The sequence below is a fragment of the Oncorhynchus mykiss genome, chromosome 16 (genome assembly GCF_057628025.1).
Source record: "Oncorhynchus mykiss isolate SJ-2025 chromosome 16, ASM5762802v1, whole genome shotgun sequence".
Lineage (NCBI taxonomy): Eukaryota > Metazoa > Chordata > Actinopteri > Salmoniformes > Salmonidae > Oncorhynchus > Oncorhynchus mykiss.
The window spans coordinates 75,016,782-75,037,662 of NC_143037.1; the positions used below are offsets into that span (position 1 = coordinate 75,016,782).

The window sequence follows — 20,881 nt, forward strand, 5'->3', positions numbered from 1 at the left end:
GCTGATTAAACCGGGCACGCTGATTAAACCGGCCACGCGCGTGCCTTCGATTTTGTCTATCCACACCAGACGCAATCAGGACACACAGGTTGAAATATCAAAAAGAACTCTGAACCAAATATATTCATTTGGAGACAGGTAAAAACATATATGAAACATTCATGGACATTTAGCTAGCTAGATTGCTGTTGCTATCTCATTTTGTCCTGGGATATAAACATTTGGTTGTTATTTTGCTTGAAATGCACAAGGTCCTTTTTTGTTGTTGTTGCTGGATCTTTGTAGAATATCGACCCATTTTGAGTCACACAAAATAGTGTGTTCTCTACTCTGACAATGAATCCACAGATAAAAGGGGAAACCTAGTTAGTTTCTAGTAATCTGTCCTAGTTCAGTATTCTTCTTCTGTGGATTTTATATGGTGGTTGGCTACCAACTTTAAGGTGAATTACTACAACCAACTGGACTGGAGTGTGGACCTCAGTTCACCCAATATGCTCCTACAAACCAATGAGGAGATGGAAGAGGCGGGACTTGCAGCGTGTCAAGCGTCTACAATAGAACCAAAGTATTATTTTAGCGCCTGGCTAGCAGACGCTCGTTGTGCGAGCGAGCAGTTTGGACAAGATGACTGAATAACATGTATGTGTACATTTATTCTGCAACGCTCGCGCACGTTACGCCGCCGGTGTGGTCAGCATGTTAGATACATGTACAATGATTATCAAACAACGAAGATCGTAAAAATAACCAAGATCTTAAAGAACCAAGATTGGCGTTTTAGGAACAAAATCTAAATCTCTTCACATTACTCCATAACATTAACATTAAGCACGACTGGAACGGGCGGATGATGTCACAGCATGTGCCGATATGGATCTTAACAATGCATTTACTAACAATGTTGATGATGCATTTAGCAATGATGATGTTGAGATAATCTCTTTTAATCTAATATGGCTGCCCACATTTTTGGTCCCCTTTTTCAACCAAGCAAATGTATTGTCAAAGAAGTACAATAGCATTTATATATTATTTGCAAGACACTTTTGTTTGTGAAAAGACAAGTAGTGTGTGCTTCTTCAGTCACATGCTAAATCTTGACTACTGTCTGACTGCATCTGGTCTCTCAAGGCATTTTTTACATTCTGTATTTCTCTTTTTTTTTGGTACAACGACATAAAGACACTGTGTTTGTGAACAGCAGCGTGAGCTTTAATAGTCACATGCTACTACTGTCTGCATGTTGACACTCCTCTTCCTGAAACTGTTTACGCACTGTACTTGTAATAGAAATACATGATTTTTTTATTATTTCATGCATCATTTTTATTCTTTCTATAAGGATTTGCAAGATACTTTGTTTGTGAAAGGAAAATAGCGTGAGCTTTCATAGTCACATGCCACTGCTTGACTACGGCCTGTCTGTTGACTGGCATGACACCAGGCAGAGACCAACCTGTTTTAACTTTCACTTAATCAAAACAAAGCTGGACTTGCTGGGAGTCAGTCGGCTGGGAACAACGACTCCTAGTTCCAATCCAACTGTAGTCTGTTGACAGTCACTTTTTTTTATTTATTATTGTTTTTTATTTAACCTTTATTTAACGAGGCAAGTCAGTTAAGAACAAATTCTTATTTTCAATGACAGCCTAGGAACAGTGGGTTAACTGCCTCGTTCAGGGGCAGAACGACAGATTTTTGCCTTGACGGCTCGGGGATTCACTCTAGCAACATTTTGGTTACTGGCCCAACGGTCTAACCACTAAGCTACCTGCCGCCCCATGCAACAGTGCAACTCCACATTTCTGTTGAATTTTTGTTAGTCAATATTTACCAATTACACTTAATTGATGAAAGACGGAAGAATTTTTTACAGAAACGTCAAATAACTCGAATCCTTCACAAATAGTAGCAATTTCTTGAAAACACCATTTGGAAATAGGAGTTACTTCAGATATTCAAAACACTCCTCAACTTTAGATGTGTCCCTTAACATTAAGTTCACTGATGATATTTTCTTTCATGGTACATTATATAGTGCTAGATCATGCAATACAATACATGCTAAATGCTTGGAAACAGAAAGATATGTGTACATACATAACTATACCTCCTAAAGCATCAGATAGACGTATTCTACAACAGAGTTTGGGTACTGTGTACTTGACAGAAAGACAAGAGATCTTCTTCCAGAACCTTTCCGGAAGGACCCGGACCTTCATCTCAGTTAGAGGAAGGAGGGACCTTAGACCTGAAGCTCCACCCCATGTCCTTCAGTGCTGCATCCTGGTTCACACGCAATTCTCCTTCATCGACCAATCAACTTCTTCAGGTCAGAGTGGTGATTTCTGGTTGGGCGTAGTTCCCAGTAGCGGCCAGGATGTCTTTACAGCTCTCTGTAACAAAGGTACATAAAGGGGTGGAAATTAGAGACAGGAAAGTCAAAACAATGTTCTGTGTATGTATGGCATGACAATGATGGACAAGTTGGCAATATCACTGAATGAAGGATAATATAACGTTCATTCAATATTGGGACTTTGAGACAAATATTCTATACATTTATGGGATCAGAAATTCATTGCCAACCATAGTGGTAAAGGCATGAATACATACTACGGGGAAGTTGAGCCATTTTTTTACATTCAGCAACACTCTGTCAAGGGAAACATCGTATTCCTTCTAACAAAGATATCGACATATATTTCAGGATGTTGTGTATCCCTGGAAGTAATCAGAATTAATGTAAACATTCATGAAAACATAGCTTGTCCAAAAGAAAAGTAGTCTCCTGACACAACTTACCCTGGTTATGGGGTAAGATGAGCCGTGGGATAGGGTAAGATGAGCCCTGGTTATGGGGTAAGATGAGCCGTGGGATAGGGTAAGTTAAGCTGCTTACAAATTTCTGATGTGAATTAAATACTACTATGTTTTTAAAACCATGACTGTCTTTTTTCCCCAGACATAATTCAACACAATCGCAATAGCTTATTCAGTAAAAAAAAAAAAAAAATTAAGCATCTTTTAACAGAGGCTTAACACCTAACAAACACTTTTAACATAGGCCAGGCCCTGTTGTTAACTCATATCCCAGCAATAATGGCTTGCATTACGCCGAGCAAGAACATTTGCTTCAATTTGCTCAACTTGCCATTGGCTCAACCACCGGCTCAATTTACCCCATGGCCATTGGCTCAACCACTGGCTCTATTTACCCCATGGCCATTGGCTCAACCACTGGCTCAATTTACCCCATGGCCATTGGCTCAACCACTGGCTCAATTTACCCCATTGCCTCAACCACTGGCTCAATTTACCCCATGGCCATTGGCTCAACCACTGGCTCAATTTACCCCATGGCCATTGGCTCAACCACTGGCTCAATTTACCCCATGGCCATTGGCTCAACCACTGGCTCAATTTACCCCATGGCCATTGGCTCAACCACTGGCTCAATTTACCCCATTGCCTCAACCACTGGCTCAATTTACCCCATGGCCATTGGCTCAACCACTGGCTCAATTTACCCCATTGCCTCAACCACTGGCTCAATTTACCCCATGGCCATTGGCTCAACCACTGGCTCAATTTACCCCATGGCCATTGGCTCAACCACTTGCTCAATTTACCCCATGGCCATTGGCTCAACCACTGGCTCAATTTACCCCATGGCCATTGGCTCAACCACTGGCTCAATTTACCCCATGGCCATTGGCTCAACCACTGACTCAATTTATCCCATTGCCTCAACCACTGGCTCAATTTACCCCATGCCCATTGGCTCAACCACTGGCTCAATTTACCCCATGGCCATTGGCTCAACCACTGGCTCAATTTACACCATTGCCTCAACCACTGGCTCAATTTACCCCATGCCCATTGGCTCAACCACTGGCTCAATTTACCCCATGCCCATTGGCTCAACCACTGGCTCAATTTACCCCATTGCCTCAACCACTGGCTCAATTTACCCCATGGCCATTGGCTCAACCACTGGCTCAATTTACCACATTGCCTCAACCACTGGCTCAATTTACCCCATGGCCATTGGCTCAACCACTGGCTCAATTTACCACATTGCCTCAACCATTGGCTCAATTTACCCCATGGCCAATGCCTCAACCACTGGCTCAATTTACCCCATGGCCATTGCCTCAACCACTGGCTCAATTTACCCCATGGCCATTGGCTCAACCACTGGCTCAATTTACCCCATGGCCATTGCCTCAACCACTGGCTCAATTTACCCCATGGCCATTGGCTCAACCACTGGCTCAATTTACCCCATGCCCATTGGCTCAACCACTGGCTCAATTTACCCCATGGCCATTGGCTCAACCACTGGCTCAATTTACCCCATGGCCATTGCCTCAACCACTGGCTCAATTTACCCCATGGCCATTGGCTCAACCACTGGCTCAATTTACCCCATGGCCATTGCCTCAACCACTGGCTCAATTTACCCCATGGCCATTGGCTCAACCACTGGCTCAATTTACCCCATGCCCATTGGCTCAACCACTGGCTCAATTTACCCCATGGCCATTGGCTCAACCACTGGCTCAATTTACCCCATGCCCATTGGATCAACTTACCCCAAGGCAAACATATTGGCTGTATTAGGATACACAGCTATAATTATGCACTTTCATGCTAGGTTTATGACCTTATAATGAAGCTTATAGAGACCCCAACTGATGTATAGAACAATCTTAAAAGTATCTACTTTGGTTTAGATACAAGCATCATGAAATCTCTATCACAATCCATTTCATTTGACTGGTGAAAATCTCTCACCTTTTCCATGTGGTTTCTAACTTCACAAACTCCATACAATTATGACTTCTTCCTAAATAGTTGGTCACATTTTTGATTGTGTGTACAGTTTCCTAGAAACGAGGACACCTCTATCACTGGCCATTTTAATAATGGAACACTAGTGACTTTAATAAGGTTTAAATGTTTTGCGCTACTCATCTCATATGTATATACTGTACTCTATCCTATTCTACTGTATCTTAGTCTATAACAGGTGTGTGCCTTTCCAAATCATGTCCAATCAATTGAATTTACCACAAGTGGACTCCAATCAGGTTGTAGAAACATCTCAAGGATGATCAATGGAAACAGGATGCACCTGAGCTCAATTTCCAGTCATATAGCACAGGGTCTAAATACTTACGTAAATAAGTAAATCAGGTATTTCAGTTTGTTATTATTAATACATTTAGCAAAAAAAATGTCTAAAAACCTGTTTTCACTTTGCCATTATGTGGTATTGAGTGTAGATTGCTGAGGATGTATTTATTTTTTTAAATCAATTTTAGGAATAAGGCTGTAACATAACAAAATGTAGAAAAAAAGTGAAGGGGTCTGAATACTTTCCTAAGGCACTGTAGTTTCCTAGGAACAAGGGTGGTTCAACTTACCCCATCTCCCCTACTTGTATTTATGAACACTAGGCGGCAGGTAGCCTAGAGGATAAAGGTCTGTCGATGTACCTTTGAGCAAGGCACTTAACCCTAATGTGCTCCCTGGGTGCAGTACTATTATGGCCCACCCTGTAAAACAACACATTTCACTGCACCTTTGTTTTAGACGACACCCTGACTGTAATTCAGCAATATGTTGAGAGGAAGAGGAAGCCCTTTACTGTCTGCAGATCATAACCTGGACCAGTGAGAGAGAGTCTAGAGGAAGAGGAAGCCCTCAGGCAAATGAAAAGCTTTACTGTCTGCAGATCATAACCTGGACCAGTGAGAGAGAGTCTAGAGGAAGAGGAAGCCCTCAGGCAAATGAAAAGCTTTACTGTCTGCAGATCATAACCTGGACCAGTGAGAGAGAGTCTAGCGGAAGAGGAAGCCCTCAGGCAAATGAAAAGCTTTACTGTCTGCAGATCATAACCTGGACCAGTGAGAGAGAGTCTAGAGGAAGAGGAAGCCCTCAGGCAAATGAAAAGCTTTACTGTCTGCAGATCATAACGTGGACCAGTGAGAGAGAGTCTAGCGGAAGAGGAAGCCCTCAGGCAAATGAAAAGCTTTACTGTCTGCAGATCATAACGTGGACCAGTGAGAGAGAGTCTAGAGGAAGAGGAAGCCCTCAGGCTATGATGGTCATGATGACCACTATTCCTAATTGGAAACATATTAGTGGCTATCAAGTTGAATATACCACAGGTGGACTCCAATCAAGTTGTAGAAACATCTCAAGGATGTTTCTACATCCTTGTTTCTATGTTTCTAGCGGCTATCAATTTGAATGCTGAGCTAGAACCCACCCAGACTCTGTAAATGACCAAGGTCAGTAGGACTCTGGCATCCTATTCCCTATATAGTGCACTACTTTAGACCAGGGCTCTGATCAAAAGTAGGGCACTATGTATGGAATAAGATGCCATTTGGGATGCAAACCTCTTCTCCCTGCAGCTAATGTGCACTAAAATGTGAGAGTCTATGTGTGATGTTCCCCTTTCACAGGCCGGGATGTCATTACCCACATACTCACCAGATACAGAGCCCGTGATATTGAATTACTTAGCCTTCTCTCCTTCTGTAGCTTTCTCTCTCTCTCTCTCTCTCTCTCTCTCTCACCTTCTCCATCTCTCTCTCTCTTTATTTCTCCCTCTCTCTCAATCAAATCAAATGTATTGATATAGCCCTTCGGACATCAGCTGATATCTCAAAGTGCTGTACAGAAGCATGGGAAACATGGGAAACATATGGCATGGGAAACATATGTCAACATTGCCAAAACAAGTGAAATAGATAAAAAACAAAAGTGAAATAAACAATAGAAAATGCACAGTAAACATTACACAAAAGTTCCAAAAGAATAAGGACATTACAAATGTCATATTATGTCTATATAATATCTATAACATTTCCTTAATTTTGGGTCAGTCACAGTGGTCAGGTATTCTGCCACTGTGTAATCTCTGTTTAGGGCCAAATAGCATTCTAGTTTGCTCTGTTCTTTTGTTAATTCTTTCCAATGTGTCAAGTAATTATCTTTTTGTTTTCTCATGATTTGATTGGTTCTAATTGTGTTGCTGTCCTGGGTCTCTGTGGGGTCTGTTTGTGTTTGTTGACAGAGCCCCAAGACCAGCTTGCTTAGGGGACTCTTCTCCACGTTCATCTCTCTGTAGGTGATGGCTTTGTTATGGAAGGTTTGGGAATCGCTTCCTTTTAGGTGGTTGTAGAATTTAACGTCTCTTTTCTTTGGATAATTAGCAGGTATCGGCCTAATTCTGCTCTGCAGGCATTATTTGGTGTTTTACGTTGTACACAGAGGACATTTTTGCAGAATTCTGCATGCAGAGTCTCAATTTGGTGTTTGGAACATTTTGTGAATTCTTGGTTGGTGAGTGGACCCCAGACCTCACAACCATAAAGGGCAATGGGTTCTATAACTGATTCAAGTATTTTTTAGACAGATCCTAATTGGTATTTCAAATTTGATGTTCCTTTTGATGGTGTTGAAGGCCCTTCTTGCCTTGTCTCTCAGATCGTTCACAGCTTTGTGGAAGTTACCTGTGGCGCTGATGTTTAGGCCGAGGTAAGTATCGTTTTTTGTGTGCTCTAGGGCAACGGTGTCTTGATGGAATTTGTATTCGTGGTCATGGCAACAGGACCTTTTTTGGAACACAATCATTATTGTCTTACTGAGATTTACTGTCAGGGCCCAGGTCTGTCAGGGCCCAGGTCTGACAGAATCTGTGCAGAAGATCTAGTTGCTGCTGTAGGCCATCCTTGGTTGGGGACAGAAGCACCAGATCATCAGCAAACAGTAGACATTTGACTTCAGAGTCGAATAGGGTGAGGCCGGGTGCTGCAGACTGTTCTAGTGCCCTCGCCAATTCGTTGATATACAGTACCAGTCAAAAGTTTGGACACACCTACTCATTCCAGGGTTTTCCTTTTTTCAACTATTTTCTACGTTGTAGAATAATAATGAAGACATCAAAACTATGAAATAACAGATATTGTAGTATGTAGTAACCAAAAAAGTGTTAAACAAATCAAATCAAAGTTTATTTGTCACGTGCGCTGAATACAACAGGTGTAGGTAGACCTTACAGTGAAATGCTGAATACAACAGGTGTAGTAGACCTCACAGTGAAATGCTGAATACAACAGGTGTAGGTAGACCTTACAGTGAAATGCTGAATACAACAGGTGTAGTAGACCTTACAGTGAAATGCTGAATACAACAGGTGTAGTAGACCTCACAGTGAAATGCTGAATACAACAGGTGTAGTAGACCTTACAGTGAAATGCTGAATACAACAGGTGTAGTAGACCTTACAGTGAAATGCTGAATACAACAGGTGTAGTAGACCTCACAGTGAAATGCTGAATACAACAGGTGTAGGTAGACCTTACAGTGAAATGCTGAATACAACAGGTGTAGTAGACCTTACAGTGAAATGCTGAATACAACAGGTGTAGTAGACCTCACAGTGAAATGCTGAATACAACAGGTGTAGTAGACCTCACAGTGAAATGCTTACTTAACCAATAGTGCAATTTCTAAGTTAGAAAAAAAAGGTATTAGGTGAACAATAGGTAAGTAAAGAAATAAAAACAACAGTAAAAAGACAGTGAAAAATAACAGTAGAGGCTATATACTGATTGAGGTAGTATGTACATGTAGATATGGTTAAAGTGACTATGCATATACAGTGCCTTGCGAAAGTATTCGGCCCCCTTGAACTTTGCGACATTTTGCCACATTTCAGGCTTCAAACATAAAGATATAAAACTGTATTTTTTTGTGAAGAATCAACAACAAGTGGGACACAATCATGAAGTGGAACGACATTTATTGGATATTTCAAACTTTTTTAACAAATCAAAAACTGAAAAATTGGGCGTGCAAAATTATTCAGCCCCTTTACTTTCAGTGCAGCAAACTCTCTCCAGAAGTTCAGTGAGGATCTCTGAATGATCCAATGTTGACCTAAATGACTAATGATGATAAATACAATCCACCTGTGTGTAATCAAGTCTCCGTATAAATGCACCTGCACTGTGATAGTCTCAGAGGTCCGTTAAAAGCGCAGAGAGCATCATGAAGAACAAGGAACACACCAGGCAGGTCCGAGATACTGTTGTGAAGAAGTTTAAAGCCGGATTTGGATACAAAAATATTTCCCAAGCTTTAAACATCCCAAGGAGCACTGTGCAAGCGATAATATTGAAATGGAAGGAGTATCAGACCACTGCATATCTACCAAGACCTGGCCGTCCCTCTAAACCTTCAGCTCATACAAGGAGAAGACTGATCAGAGATGCAGCCAAGAGGCCCATGATCACTCTGGATGAACTGCAGAGATCTACAGCTGAGGTGGGAGACTGTCCATAGGACAACAATCAGTCGTATATTGCACAAATCTGGCCTTTATGGAAGAGTGGCAAGAAGAAAGCCATTTCTTAAAGATATCCATAAAAAGTGTTGTTTAAAGTTTGCCACAAGCCACCTGGGAGACACACCAAACATGTGGAAGAAGGTGCTCTGGTCAGATGAAACCAAAATTTAACTTTTTGGCAACAATGCAAAACGTTATGTTTTGCGTAAAAGCAACACAGCTGAACACACCATCCCCACTGTCAAACATGGTGGTGGCAGCATCATGGTTTGGGCCTGCTTTTCTTCAGCAGGGACAGGGAATATGGTTAAAATTGATGGGAAGATGGATGGAGCCAAATACAGGAACAGGACCTGGAAGAAAACCTGATGGAGTCTGCAAAAGACCTGAGACTGGGACGGAGATTTGTCTTCCAACAAGACAATGATCCAAAACATAAAGCAAAATCTACAATGGAATGGTTCAAAAATAAACATATCCAGGTGTTAGAATGGCCAAGTCAAAGTCCAGACCTGAATCCAATCGAGAATCTGTGGAAAGAACTGAAAACTGCTGTTCACAAATGCTCTCCATCCAACCTCACTGAGCTCGAGCTGTTTTGCAAGGAGGAATGGGAAAAACTGTCAGTCTCTCGATGTGCAAAACTGATAGAGACATACCCCAAGCGACTTACAGCTGTAATCGCAGCAAAAGGTGGCGCTACAAAGTATTAACTTAAGGGGGCTGAATAATTTTGCACGCCCAATTTTTCAGTTTTTGATTTGTTAAAAAAGTTTGAAATATCCAATAAATGTCATTCCACTTCATGATTGTGTCCCACTTGTTGTTGATTCTTCACAAAAAAATACAGTTTTATATCTTTATGTTTGAAGCCTGAATTGTGGCAAAAGGTCGCAAAGTTCAAGGGGGCCGAATACTTTCGCAAGGCACTGTATGATGAACAGAGAGTAGCAGTAGTGTAAAATAGGGTTTGGGGGGAGGCACACAATGCAAATAGTCCCGGTAGCCATTTCATTACCTGTTCAGGAGTCTTATGGCTTGTGGGTTAAAAACTGTTGAGAAGCCTTTTTGTCCTAGACTTGGCACTCTGGTACCGCTTGCCATTCGGTAGTAGAGAGAACAATCTATGACTGGGGTGGCTGGGGTCTTTGACAATTTTTAGGGCATTCCTCTGACACCACCTGGTGTAGAGGTCCTGGATGGCAGGCAGCTTAGCCGTACGCACTACCCTCTGTAGTGCCTTGCGGTCAGAGTCCGAGCAGTTGCCGTACCAGGCAGTGATCTTGGTGTTGCAGCTGTAGAACCTTTTGAGGATCTGAGGACCCATGCCAAATCTTTTTAGTTTCCTGAGAGGGAATAGGCTTTGTCATGCCCTCTTCACGACTGTCTTGGTGTGTTTGGACCATTCTAGTTTGTTGGTGATGTGGACACCAAGGAACTTGAACCTCTCAACCTGCTCCACTACAGCCCCATTGATGAGATTGGAGGCGTGCTCGGTCCTCCTTTTCCTGTAGTCCAAAATCATCTCCTTAGTCTTGGTTACGTTGAGGGATAGGTTATTATTCTGTAACCACGTGGCCAGGTCTCTGACCTCCTCCCTATATGCTGTCTCATCGTTGTGTCATCTGACAACTTAATGATGGTGTTGGAGTCGTGCCTGGCCACGCAGTCGTGGATGTACAGGGAGGACAGGAGGGGACTGAGCACGCACCCCTAAGGGGCTCGTGTTGAGGATCAGCGAGACAGATGTGTTGCTACCTTCTGTCACCACCTGGAGGCGACCGGTCTGGAAGTCCAGGATCCAGTTGCAGAGGGAGGAGTTAGGCCCAGGATCCTTAGTTTAGTGATGAGCTCTGAGGGCACTATGGTGTTGAACACTGAGCTGTAGTCAATGAATAGCATTCTCACATAGGTGTTCCTTTTGTCCAGGTGGGAAAGGGCAGTGTGGAGTGCAATAGAGATTGCATCATCTGTGGATCTGTTTGGGCGGTATGCAAATTGGAGTGGGTCTAGGGTTTCTGGGATAATAGTGTTGATGTAAGCCATTAACAGCCTTTCAAAGCACTTCATGTCTACGGACGTGAGTGCTACGGGTCTGTAGTCATTTAGGCACGTTGCCTTCATGTTCTTGGGCACAGGGACTATGGTGGTCTGCTTGAAACATGTTGGTATTACAGACTCAATCAGACTCAATCAAATGTCAGTGAAGACACCAGTGCCAGTGTGCAAAGCTGTCATCAAGGCAAAGGTTGGCTACTTTGAAGAATCTCACATATAAAATATATTTTGATTTGTGTAACACTTTTTTGGTTACTACATGATTCCTTGTGTCTTATTTCATAGTTTTGATGTCTTCACTCTTATTCTAAATAGTCACAAAAAAAAAACCTGGAATGAGTAGGTGTGTCCAAACTTATGATTGGTACTGTATGTGTTGAAGAGGGTGGGGCTTAAGCTGCATCCCTGTCTCACCCCCCTGCCCTCCCCCTCCCCCAGCCCTGTGGAAAGAAATGTGTGTTTTTTTGTCAATTCTTTCCATGTTTGTGTACACAGATTTTATAATGTCATTTGTTTCCCCCCCCCCCCCCCCAACACCATTTTCCATCAATTTGTATAGCAGACCCTCGTGCCAAATTTAATCTAAAGCTTTTTTGAAAACAACAAAGCATGAAAAGACTTTGCCTTTGTTTTGGTTTGTTTGTTTGTTTGTCGATTTGGGTGTGCAGGGTGAATATGTGGTCTATTGTACTGATGTTACCTAGTCAGTTGTACAACTGAATGCATTCAACTGAAATGTGTCTTCCGCATTTTAACCAACCCCTCTGAATCAGTAGTTATTGGGGTCAAATTGTTCTACACTTTTGTAAATTGGGGTGATCAGTCCTTTGTTCCAAATATTGGGGAAGATGCCAGAGCTGAGGATGATGTTAAAGAGTTTAAGTATAGCCAATTGGAATTTGTGGTCTGTATATTTTTTAATTTCATTTATGATACCATCAAACCCTCAGGCCATTTTGGGTTGGAGGGCTTGTATTTTGTCATGTAGTTCATTCAATATAATTGGAGAATCCAGTGGTTTCTGGTAGTCTTTAATAGTTGATTCTAAGATTTGTATATGATCATGTATATGTTTTTGCTGTTTGTTCCTTGTTATAGAGCCACAAAGATTGGAGAAGTGGTTTAACCATACATCTCCATTTTGGATAGATAACTCTTTGTGTTGTTGTTTGTTTAGTGTTTTCCAATTTTCCCAGAAGTGGTTAGATTCTATAGATTCATCAATTACATTGAGCTGATTTCTGACGTGCTGTTCCTTCTTTTTCCGTAGTGTATTTCTGCATTGTTTTAGTGATTCACCATAGTGAAGGCGTTTTCTGGGTCTCTCTGTTTTTGGTTGGATAGGTTTCTCAATTCCTTCTTAGGTTTTTGCATTCTTCATCAAACCGTTTGTCATTGTTGTTAATTTTCTTAGGTTGTCTGCTTGAAATTATTAGGTTTGATAGGGAAGCTGAGAGGTCAAATATACTGTTTAGGTTTCTACTACCAAGTTTACACCTTCACTATTACAGTGAAACATTTTGTCCAGGAAATTGTCTAGAAGGGATTGAATTTGTTGTTGCCCAATAGTTTTTATGGTATATTTCCACTATTTTCCTTTCATCTACAGCATTTCTTAATATTACTCAGTTCATTTAGCTTTGATGCCTCATGATTGAGCATAGCTCTGGTCAAGTAGAGTGTGGTTTTGCTGTGATCTGATAGGGCTGTCAGTGGACTGACCGAATGCTTTAAGAGACTGGGTTGAGGTCAGTGATAAAGTAGTCTACGGCACTACTGCCAAGAGATGAGCATTAGGTGTACCCACCGTAGGAGTCCCCCTCAAAGCCTACCACACCGATAGGAAAGGATTTCTGAGCTTAATCTATTATGAATCATTAGTTATAAAAGTGACATGAGGGGTACCATAATGAAGCTTGGGAGGGGCTGAGTGCAGGGACAACATGTGGCAGTACAGATAAGGGGAAGAACCATTTTAAGGACCAGATCACTCAGCTCCCTGACAGACAATATTGATGCAATGTTTGGCGATAACGAGGAGACTCCACCCAGGGTGGGGTACGAATACTACCATGGATGAAACCATGTCTTTGTCTAATGCCGCTGTATTGACCCTCGGGGCAGAATAAACTTGGTTTAAAGCTTTGGTTTCCTTTGAGTTTTTACTCTGCATTAGAACCTATAACCACACTATGTACATATCCAGCGTCCGAAAGAACTGCAGGAGTTGTGACCTGTTTTTGTTGGTTATGTTGTCGTAGTTGTGTCTAAAGGGGGAGCATATGGGGGGGGGGGAATGCTGTCACCTCCAGGTAGGTGTTCGTCTCCCTGTGTGCTGAGGGTGTCAGGTTCTTGTCCGGTTCTGACATTTATGTCGCCACAGACTAGTACATACACGTCCCTGGGCCTGGAAATTGTTGATCTCCCCTTCTAGGATGGAGAAGCTGTCATAGTTAAAGTATGGGGATTCTAGTGGGGGGATATAGGTGGCACACATGAAGACATTTTTCTCTGTTGAGATAATTTCCTTATTAATTTCTATCCAGATGTAAAATGTTCCTGTTTTGACTAATTTAATAGAGTGGGTTAGGTCTGCTCTATACCAAATTAGCATACCCCTTGAGTCTCTTCCCTGTTTCACACCTGGTAGTTTGGTGGATAGGACAACCAGCTCTCTGTAACCTAGAGGGCAACCAGTGGGCCCGTCTCCTCCATACCATGTTTCTTGTAGGATGTCTGTATTTCTGATTACTTTGATGAAGTCTGGGTTCCTGCTCTTTAGGCAAAGGCAGATTACCTCAACCCCTTGAATATTCCAGGTTGAGATAGTAAAAGCTTTGTGTTCCATAGTGTCTTGTGTTGTTTTTGTGTGGTTTAGGCTCGGACCATCACAGTAGGTGTGAACAGAGCATGTTGAGCACCTGATACATACCTCTTAGGTCGCAGGATGAGGCTTGGGCGGGTGTAATAGTGGGGGATGGGCCTGTTGCTCTGCTCACAGCCTGGGCATATGTCCTGCTGTCATGTTGAGGTCCTTGCCGCATGGGGCATGGTGTGGGCAGAAGGGGCATAGGTCTGATATGGGGGGGGGGGGGGGGCTATATAGGGTGTGGCCAGGGTTTGCTTGAGGTGGTCTTAGCTGGTTGGGGTGTGGCTGGTGATGCTGTGGTCTCTCTCTCTCTCTCTCTCTTCTCCCCATCTCTGTCTCTGTCTCTGTCTCTGCTCTCTCTACTTTCTCTCTCTCCATCTCTGCTCTCTCTCTGCTCGCACTGTCTCTGCTCTCTCTGTCTCTCTCTGTCTCTCAATCCAATTCAATTCATGCTTTGGGAAACATATGGTAACATCGCCAAAGCAAGTGAAATAGATAATAAACAAAACTGAAATAAAAAATACAAAAAAAGATCCAAAGGAATAGAGACATTTAAAATGTCATATTACGTCTATTGTAACGATGTGTAAATAATTAAAGTACAAAAGGGAAAATAAATAAACATAAATGTGGGTTGTATTTACAATGGTGTTTGTTCTTCACTGGTGGTCCTGTTCTTGTGGCAACAGGTCACAAATATTGCTGCTGTGATGTCACACTGTAGTATTTCACCCAGTAGGTATGTGAGTTTATCAAAATTGGATTTGCTGTGTGCACATAGCCTGTCTTCTCTTGAGAGCAAGGTCTTCCTATGGCGGCCTCTTTCAATTAAAGGCTATGCTCACTGAGTCTGTACATAGTCAAAGCGTTCCTTAACTTTGGGTCAGTCACAGTGGTCAGGTATTCTGCCGCTGTGTACTCTCTGTTTAGGGTCAGTCACAGTGGTCAGGTATTCTGCTGCTGTGTAATCTCTGTTTAGGGTCAGTCACAGTGGACAGGTATTCTGCCACTGTGTAATCTCTGTTTAGGACCAAATAGCATTTTAGTTTGCTGTTTTTTTGTTAATTCTTTCCAATGTGTCAAGTAATTCTCTTTTTGTTTTCTCATGATTTGGTTGGGTCTAATTGTGTTGCTGTCCTGGGGCTCTGTTCACAAACACTAACAGAAACCTACAGAGCCCCAGGACAGCAACACAATTAGACCCAACCAAACCAGGACCAACTTGCTTAGGGGACACTTCTCCAGGTTTAATTCTCTATAGGGGATGGCTTTGTTATGGAAGGTTTAGGAATCGCTTCCTTTTAGGTGGTTGTAGAATTTAACAGCCCTTTTCTGGATTTTGGTCGTTAGCGGGTATCGGCCTAATTCTCCTCTGTGTGCATTATTTGGTGTTTTATGTTGTACAATTGAGGATATTTTTGCGTACAATTTGGTGTATGTCCCATTTTGTGAATTATTGGGTTGTAAGCGGACCCCAGACCTCCCAACCATAAAGGGCAATGGGTTCTATAACTGATTCAAGTATTTTTTAGACAGATCCTAATTGGTATGTCAAATGTTCCATTTGATGGCGTAGAATGCTCTTCTTGCCTTGTCTCTCACATCGTTCACAGCTTTGTGGAAGTTACCTGTGGTGTTGATGTATAAGCAGAGGTATGTATAGTTGTTTGTGTGCTCTAGGGCAATGGTGTCTAGATGGAATTTGTATTCGTGGTCATACTGAGATTTACTGTCAGGACCCAGGTCTGTCAGGGCCCAGGTCTGTCAGGGCCCAGGTCTGACAGAATCTGTGCAGAAGATCTAGGTGCTGCTGTAGGCCCTCCTTGGTTGGGGACAGAAGCCCCAGATCATCAGCAAACAGTAGACATTTGACTTCGAGTAGGGTGAGGCCGGGAGCTGCAGACTGTTCTATTGCCCTCGCCAATTGGTTGATATAATTTATATGTTGAAGAGGGTGGGGCTCAAGCTTCATCCCTGTCTCACCCCATGGCCCTGAGGAAAGAAATGGGTGTTTTTTTGCTATTTTTTTTTGTTTGTGTACATTTTATGATGTTGTATGTATTTCCCCCAACACCGCTTTTCACCAATTTGCAAAGCAGAACCTCATGCCAAATTGAGTCAAAATATTATTTTAAATCAATAAAGCATGAGAAGACTTTGCGTTTGTTTTGGTATATTTGTTTGTTAATAAGGGTGTGCAGGCTGAATATATGGTCATTTGGTAAAAAGTAAATTTCACATTTGTGGTCTTCTCTCTCTTTGCTCTCTCTATCTCTCTCTCTGTCTCTACTCTCTCTTTATCTCTCTGGTTTGGCAGACAGGCAGGGGCCAGAAGGGGGTAAGGAGAATCACAAGGCTTCTCAAGCAGAGGAAAGACAGGCAGGCAGAGGATCATCGGGGGGCAGAGTCGGAGGCAGGGGGCAGGGGGGGATGAGAAGAATCACAAGACGTATCACTCAGAGGACAAGACTCAGTGTAGTTCCTTATTAAAAAAACAAAATCCTCATTCAATCTTGTTCTGAGTGCAGCTCTAACGAATTCTTGCCCTTGAGGCAGAGTTGACCTTAAGAGCAAGATAGAATAAAGAAAGTCAAATTTGGTTGTCACAACAGGTTTACACACATCAATAACACATCCCCTCTCATCCTCTTGACTAAAGTTCTGGAATAATTGTGGATTATATCAGCCAAGAGCAATGGAAGACAATCAAATTCCTCACATCTCCACCACTCAACACGTTCCTCCATGCTTGGCCAGGATTGGATCAAAACACTGAAATCTGATTCAGAGGGGTTGGGTTAAAAAACATTTCAGTTGAATGCATTCAGTTGAACAACTGACTAGGTATCCCCTTTCCCCTAATTTCCTTCCATAAGTGTGTGTGAGAAAGAAAGGGTGAAAAAACAAGATGACATTAACATCAGACCTTCAGAAAAGTGAGTAATCTGTGGGCTTTTCTAATGAGTTTTGAGGTCTTGTCTGTCTCACGACAATACTATGGGTACATAGCTCAGGACACATCACACACAGACACAGACACAGATACACACACACACAGTGGTGTAGTGGAGGGTATATGCTGATATACACCCTATACCCATTTATTTTTCAATGGGCATTTGTAACCGGTCTGAAATGACTAGGAAGTTAGCGGTGCATGCAAGTAGCGTTTCAATAGGCAACGTCACTCGCTCTGAGACCTCTGAGGAGTTGTTTCCCCTTTGCCCCGTTGCTTTTGTGGAACGAAAGGTTACGCTGCTTCTGAGGTAACTGCTGTCAATGTGTTCAGAGGGTCTCTGTTTCGAGCCCAGGTTGTGGCTAGGAAAAGGACGAAAACGATACTGTTACATTGGTGCCGTGACACGGATCACTCAGAGGTCAAAGGGGGATGAGTGTAGCTGGTGTGAAACGGCTAGATAGTTGGTGACATCACTTCCTTTGAGACGTAGAAGCAGTTGGTTCCTTTGCTCTGCAAGGACCACAGCTTCTGCGGTGCGATAGGTAACGATACTCTTGGTTCGAGCCCAGGGTGGGGCAAGGAGAGGGAAGTTAGTAATATTGTCATATATTGCATATACTCGCTTCTTAATACCCATGATGCATATCAAAGTGGGGTAGTGGAGGTAAACACTGTATCAATTATGAAGGCTGATGGAACAATTCAGAATGTTTAGCTTAAAATGTTGATAGGCTATTATTTCTTCACATTTTGGGCGCAGCAATGTGCACACGGCAGTAGGCCTACGTGCATATATTCCTAAATGTAATTTGCGGGAGAGGGGGGTAAACTGTTCTAAAATGAGCAACTCTCATGCAAGCGGTTTCATGGACAGAGATGGAAATATCTGTTAGAAATGTAGAAAGAGGGGAGATCTAAAGTTGCAACAACTAGCATGGGTTGCTAATATGACTAGGATAATGCATTTGGCTGTTAGGCTGCTGTCCCCCACGATAAAATCTGTGAGGGGATTGTTGATCTGTGTCCGTCTGTTAGTACGTCCGTTCATACGTAAGACACACACAATATCTCAGACAGCACTGGCTCAATTTTTACGAAACTTGGGTGAATGATGCATCTTGAAATAGAGATCTGGCATTAACAAAATTACACGGATTGGCCAGATGGTGGCGCTATAACAAGATATATAAAAAATGCTAACTTTGAAAGGTCACACCCCTCACCCTGTTTGACCTAAAGTCACGGAATTCGATCCATAGTTCCCTCTCCTCACAAGGAGCAGATCTGCCTCAGATTCCCACGTGAACATTTAAGATCCACCATTTTGAATGTTGTGAAAAACACTTCAAACGCTTCTTCTTCTGGCATCGAATGACCGATCTGCACGAAACCTAATATGTGCTATCTATGGACACAGATCTCTCAACGCAATATTTTCCAGACTAGTACCTAAAACAAACACTGACCACGTGAATGTTTATTGGTCAGTGTTGTTTTAGGTACTGGTCTGGAAAATATTGCACAGACACTACTTAGTCAGTGTTGTTTTAGGTACTGGTCTGGAAAATATTGCACAGACACTACTTAGTCAGTGTTGTTTTAGGTACTGGTCTGGAAAATATTACACAGACACTACTTAGTCAGTGTTGTTTTAGGTACTGGTCTGGAAAATATTACACAGACACTACTTAGTCAGTGTTGTTTTAGGTACTGGTCTGGAAAATATTACACAGACACTACTTAGTCAGTGTTGTTTTAGGTACTAGTCTGGAAAATATTACACAGACACTACTTAGTCAGTGTTGTTTTAGGTACTGGTCTGGAAAATATTGCACAGACACTACTTAGTCAGTGTTGTTTTAGGTACTGGTCTGGAAAATATTACACAGACACTACTTAGTCAGTGTTGTTTTAGGTACTGGTCTGGAAAATATTACACAGACACTACTTAGTCAGTGTTGTTTTAGGTACTGGTCTGGAAAATATTACACAGACACTACTTAGTCAGTGTTGTTTTAGGTACTGGTCTGGAAAATATTACACAGACACTACTTAGTCAGTGTTGTTTTAGGTACTGGTCTGGAAAATATTACACAGACACTACTTAGTCAGTGTTGTTTTAGGTACTGGTCTGGAAAATATTACACAGACACTACTTAGTCAGTGTTGTTTTAGGTACTAGTCTGGAAAATATTACACAGACACTACTGGTCTGGTGCATAAATCAGTCATGGATATTCATATTGTAACAAGATTTGGTGAACATGTTGCAAACACTGCCAAGACTCAACATATGCAATAAGATTCATATTGACCACACAGTGGTGCTATAACAGGCACATGTTTATATCTCTCGATCTGTTTGACTCAGAGTGATGAAATTTGGCACACATGCTCAGGGATATGAGTCTAGCTAACCCACGTGATATATCAGACACTACTGGCCCTATTTTGACTAAACTTGGGTGAATGACTTGTCTTGTCATTGTGATCCAACATTTACTAAATTACACTGATTGGCCCAAGGGGGGAGGCGCTGCATCATTCATGGGGGAAGACATGTTTACCGTTGCCTTGTTTGGGTTGACATGAGGTGGAAACAATGTTGGTTCAATCTGTTTTTTCCTCGTGGGAACCATCTTCTGGTTTATGGTAAAGGCTTTCCCATAACCCTTCTCAATTAAAAGTTAACTAGCTAGGCCTTCCTGCATGGTTATTTGCATCAATCCAGTAGCCATTTGTTTTTCACACTCCATCTCATGTGCTAACCAAGCAACAGTGCTAGGTGCCTGTGCACTTTTAGTAACTTTACTAAAAAAAAAAAAATCTACATTTCCCTAGATTTTTCCCAGACCTCAAAGTGGTCTCCTGAAATGGTTTAAACATTGTTACGGATTTAATTAGAACATCCAATTTAGAGAAAAAAAAAGAAACACATTTGAAACCTGTGCATTTCTGACTCTCTATTTCAATAGTAGGCCCACTAATGGCCTACTTGAACAGCTTGGGTTGGCCTGACTCTGAAAGGACAATGTGGAATTCATCATTTTAGGTAATGTCTCTGTTTCTCTGGCGGGCCGATTGGGACATGTTTTCAAAATTAGAGTATACCCACTTCTCCAGGCACCACTGTACGCACACACACGCACACGCATACACATGCACGCGCACACACACGCACACACATACACACACCATCTGTAGATAAGATTCAGGATGCTAATGGGTGGTAAATGTTTGTTCAGGATGTGAAAAGTGAATCCATTACGTCCAAATATAGTCTTGTTGTCACTCCAGGCTCTGGGGGACTTTGGGGAGCTGTGATGTGATGATATGCTTTACACAGTGTGTGTGTGTGTGTGTGTCAGGCAGCAGCAGGCCTATTCAAGCAGAGAATAATTGCTGCCAGTCTGACAGCCAGATGGTAATGAAGGGAATTATAGGAAGAGGCTTTTCTGTATCTCTCTTGTCTTGTTCAATGCCTCCAAGCCTCCTGTGTTTCAAATCAAACCGTTGACTTAGATGATAAAACACTGAATCACGCACCACCCCAAAAAAATATATCCTATTGTGTTGCCAGTATTCACCCGAGAAGGTATACCGTCACAATACAAACGCTAGA

The 20,881-nt window shown here is 42.2% G+C and overlaps 1 protein-coding gene across 1 annotated transcript in view; it reads right to left on the reverse strand.

Moving 5' to 3' along the window:
• Nucleotides 1-1,303: 1,303 nt before the first annotated feature.
• Nucleotides 1,304-20,881, reverse strand: part of LOC110491176 (potpotassium voltage-gated channel subfamily C member 4) — a 77,869-nt gene continuing 58,291 nt past the window's right edge. Inside the window, exon 5 of the mRNA XM_036947726.2 lies at nucleotides 1,304-2,399. Within this exon, the coding sequence (XP_036803621.2) occupies nucleotides 2,332-2,399 (68 nt within the window). The 3' untranslated portion in view covers nucleotides 1,304-2,331. The remainder of the gene's footprint in view (nucleotides 2,400-20,881) is intronic.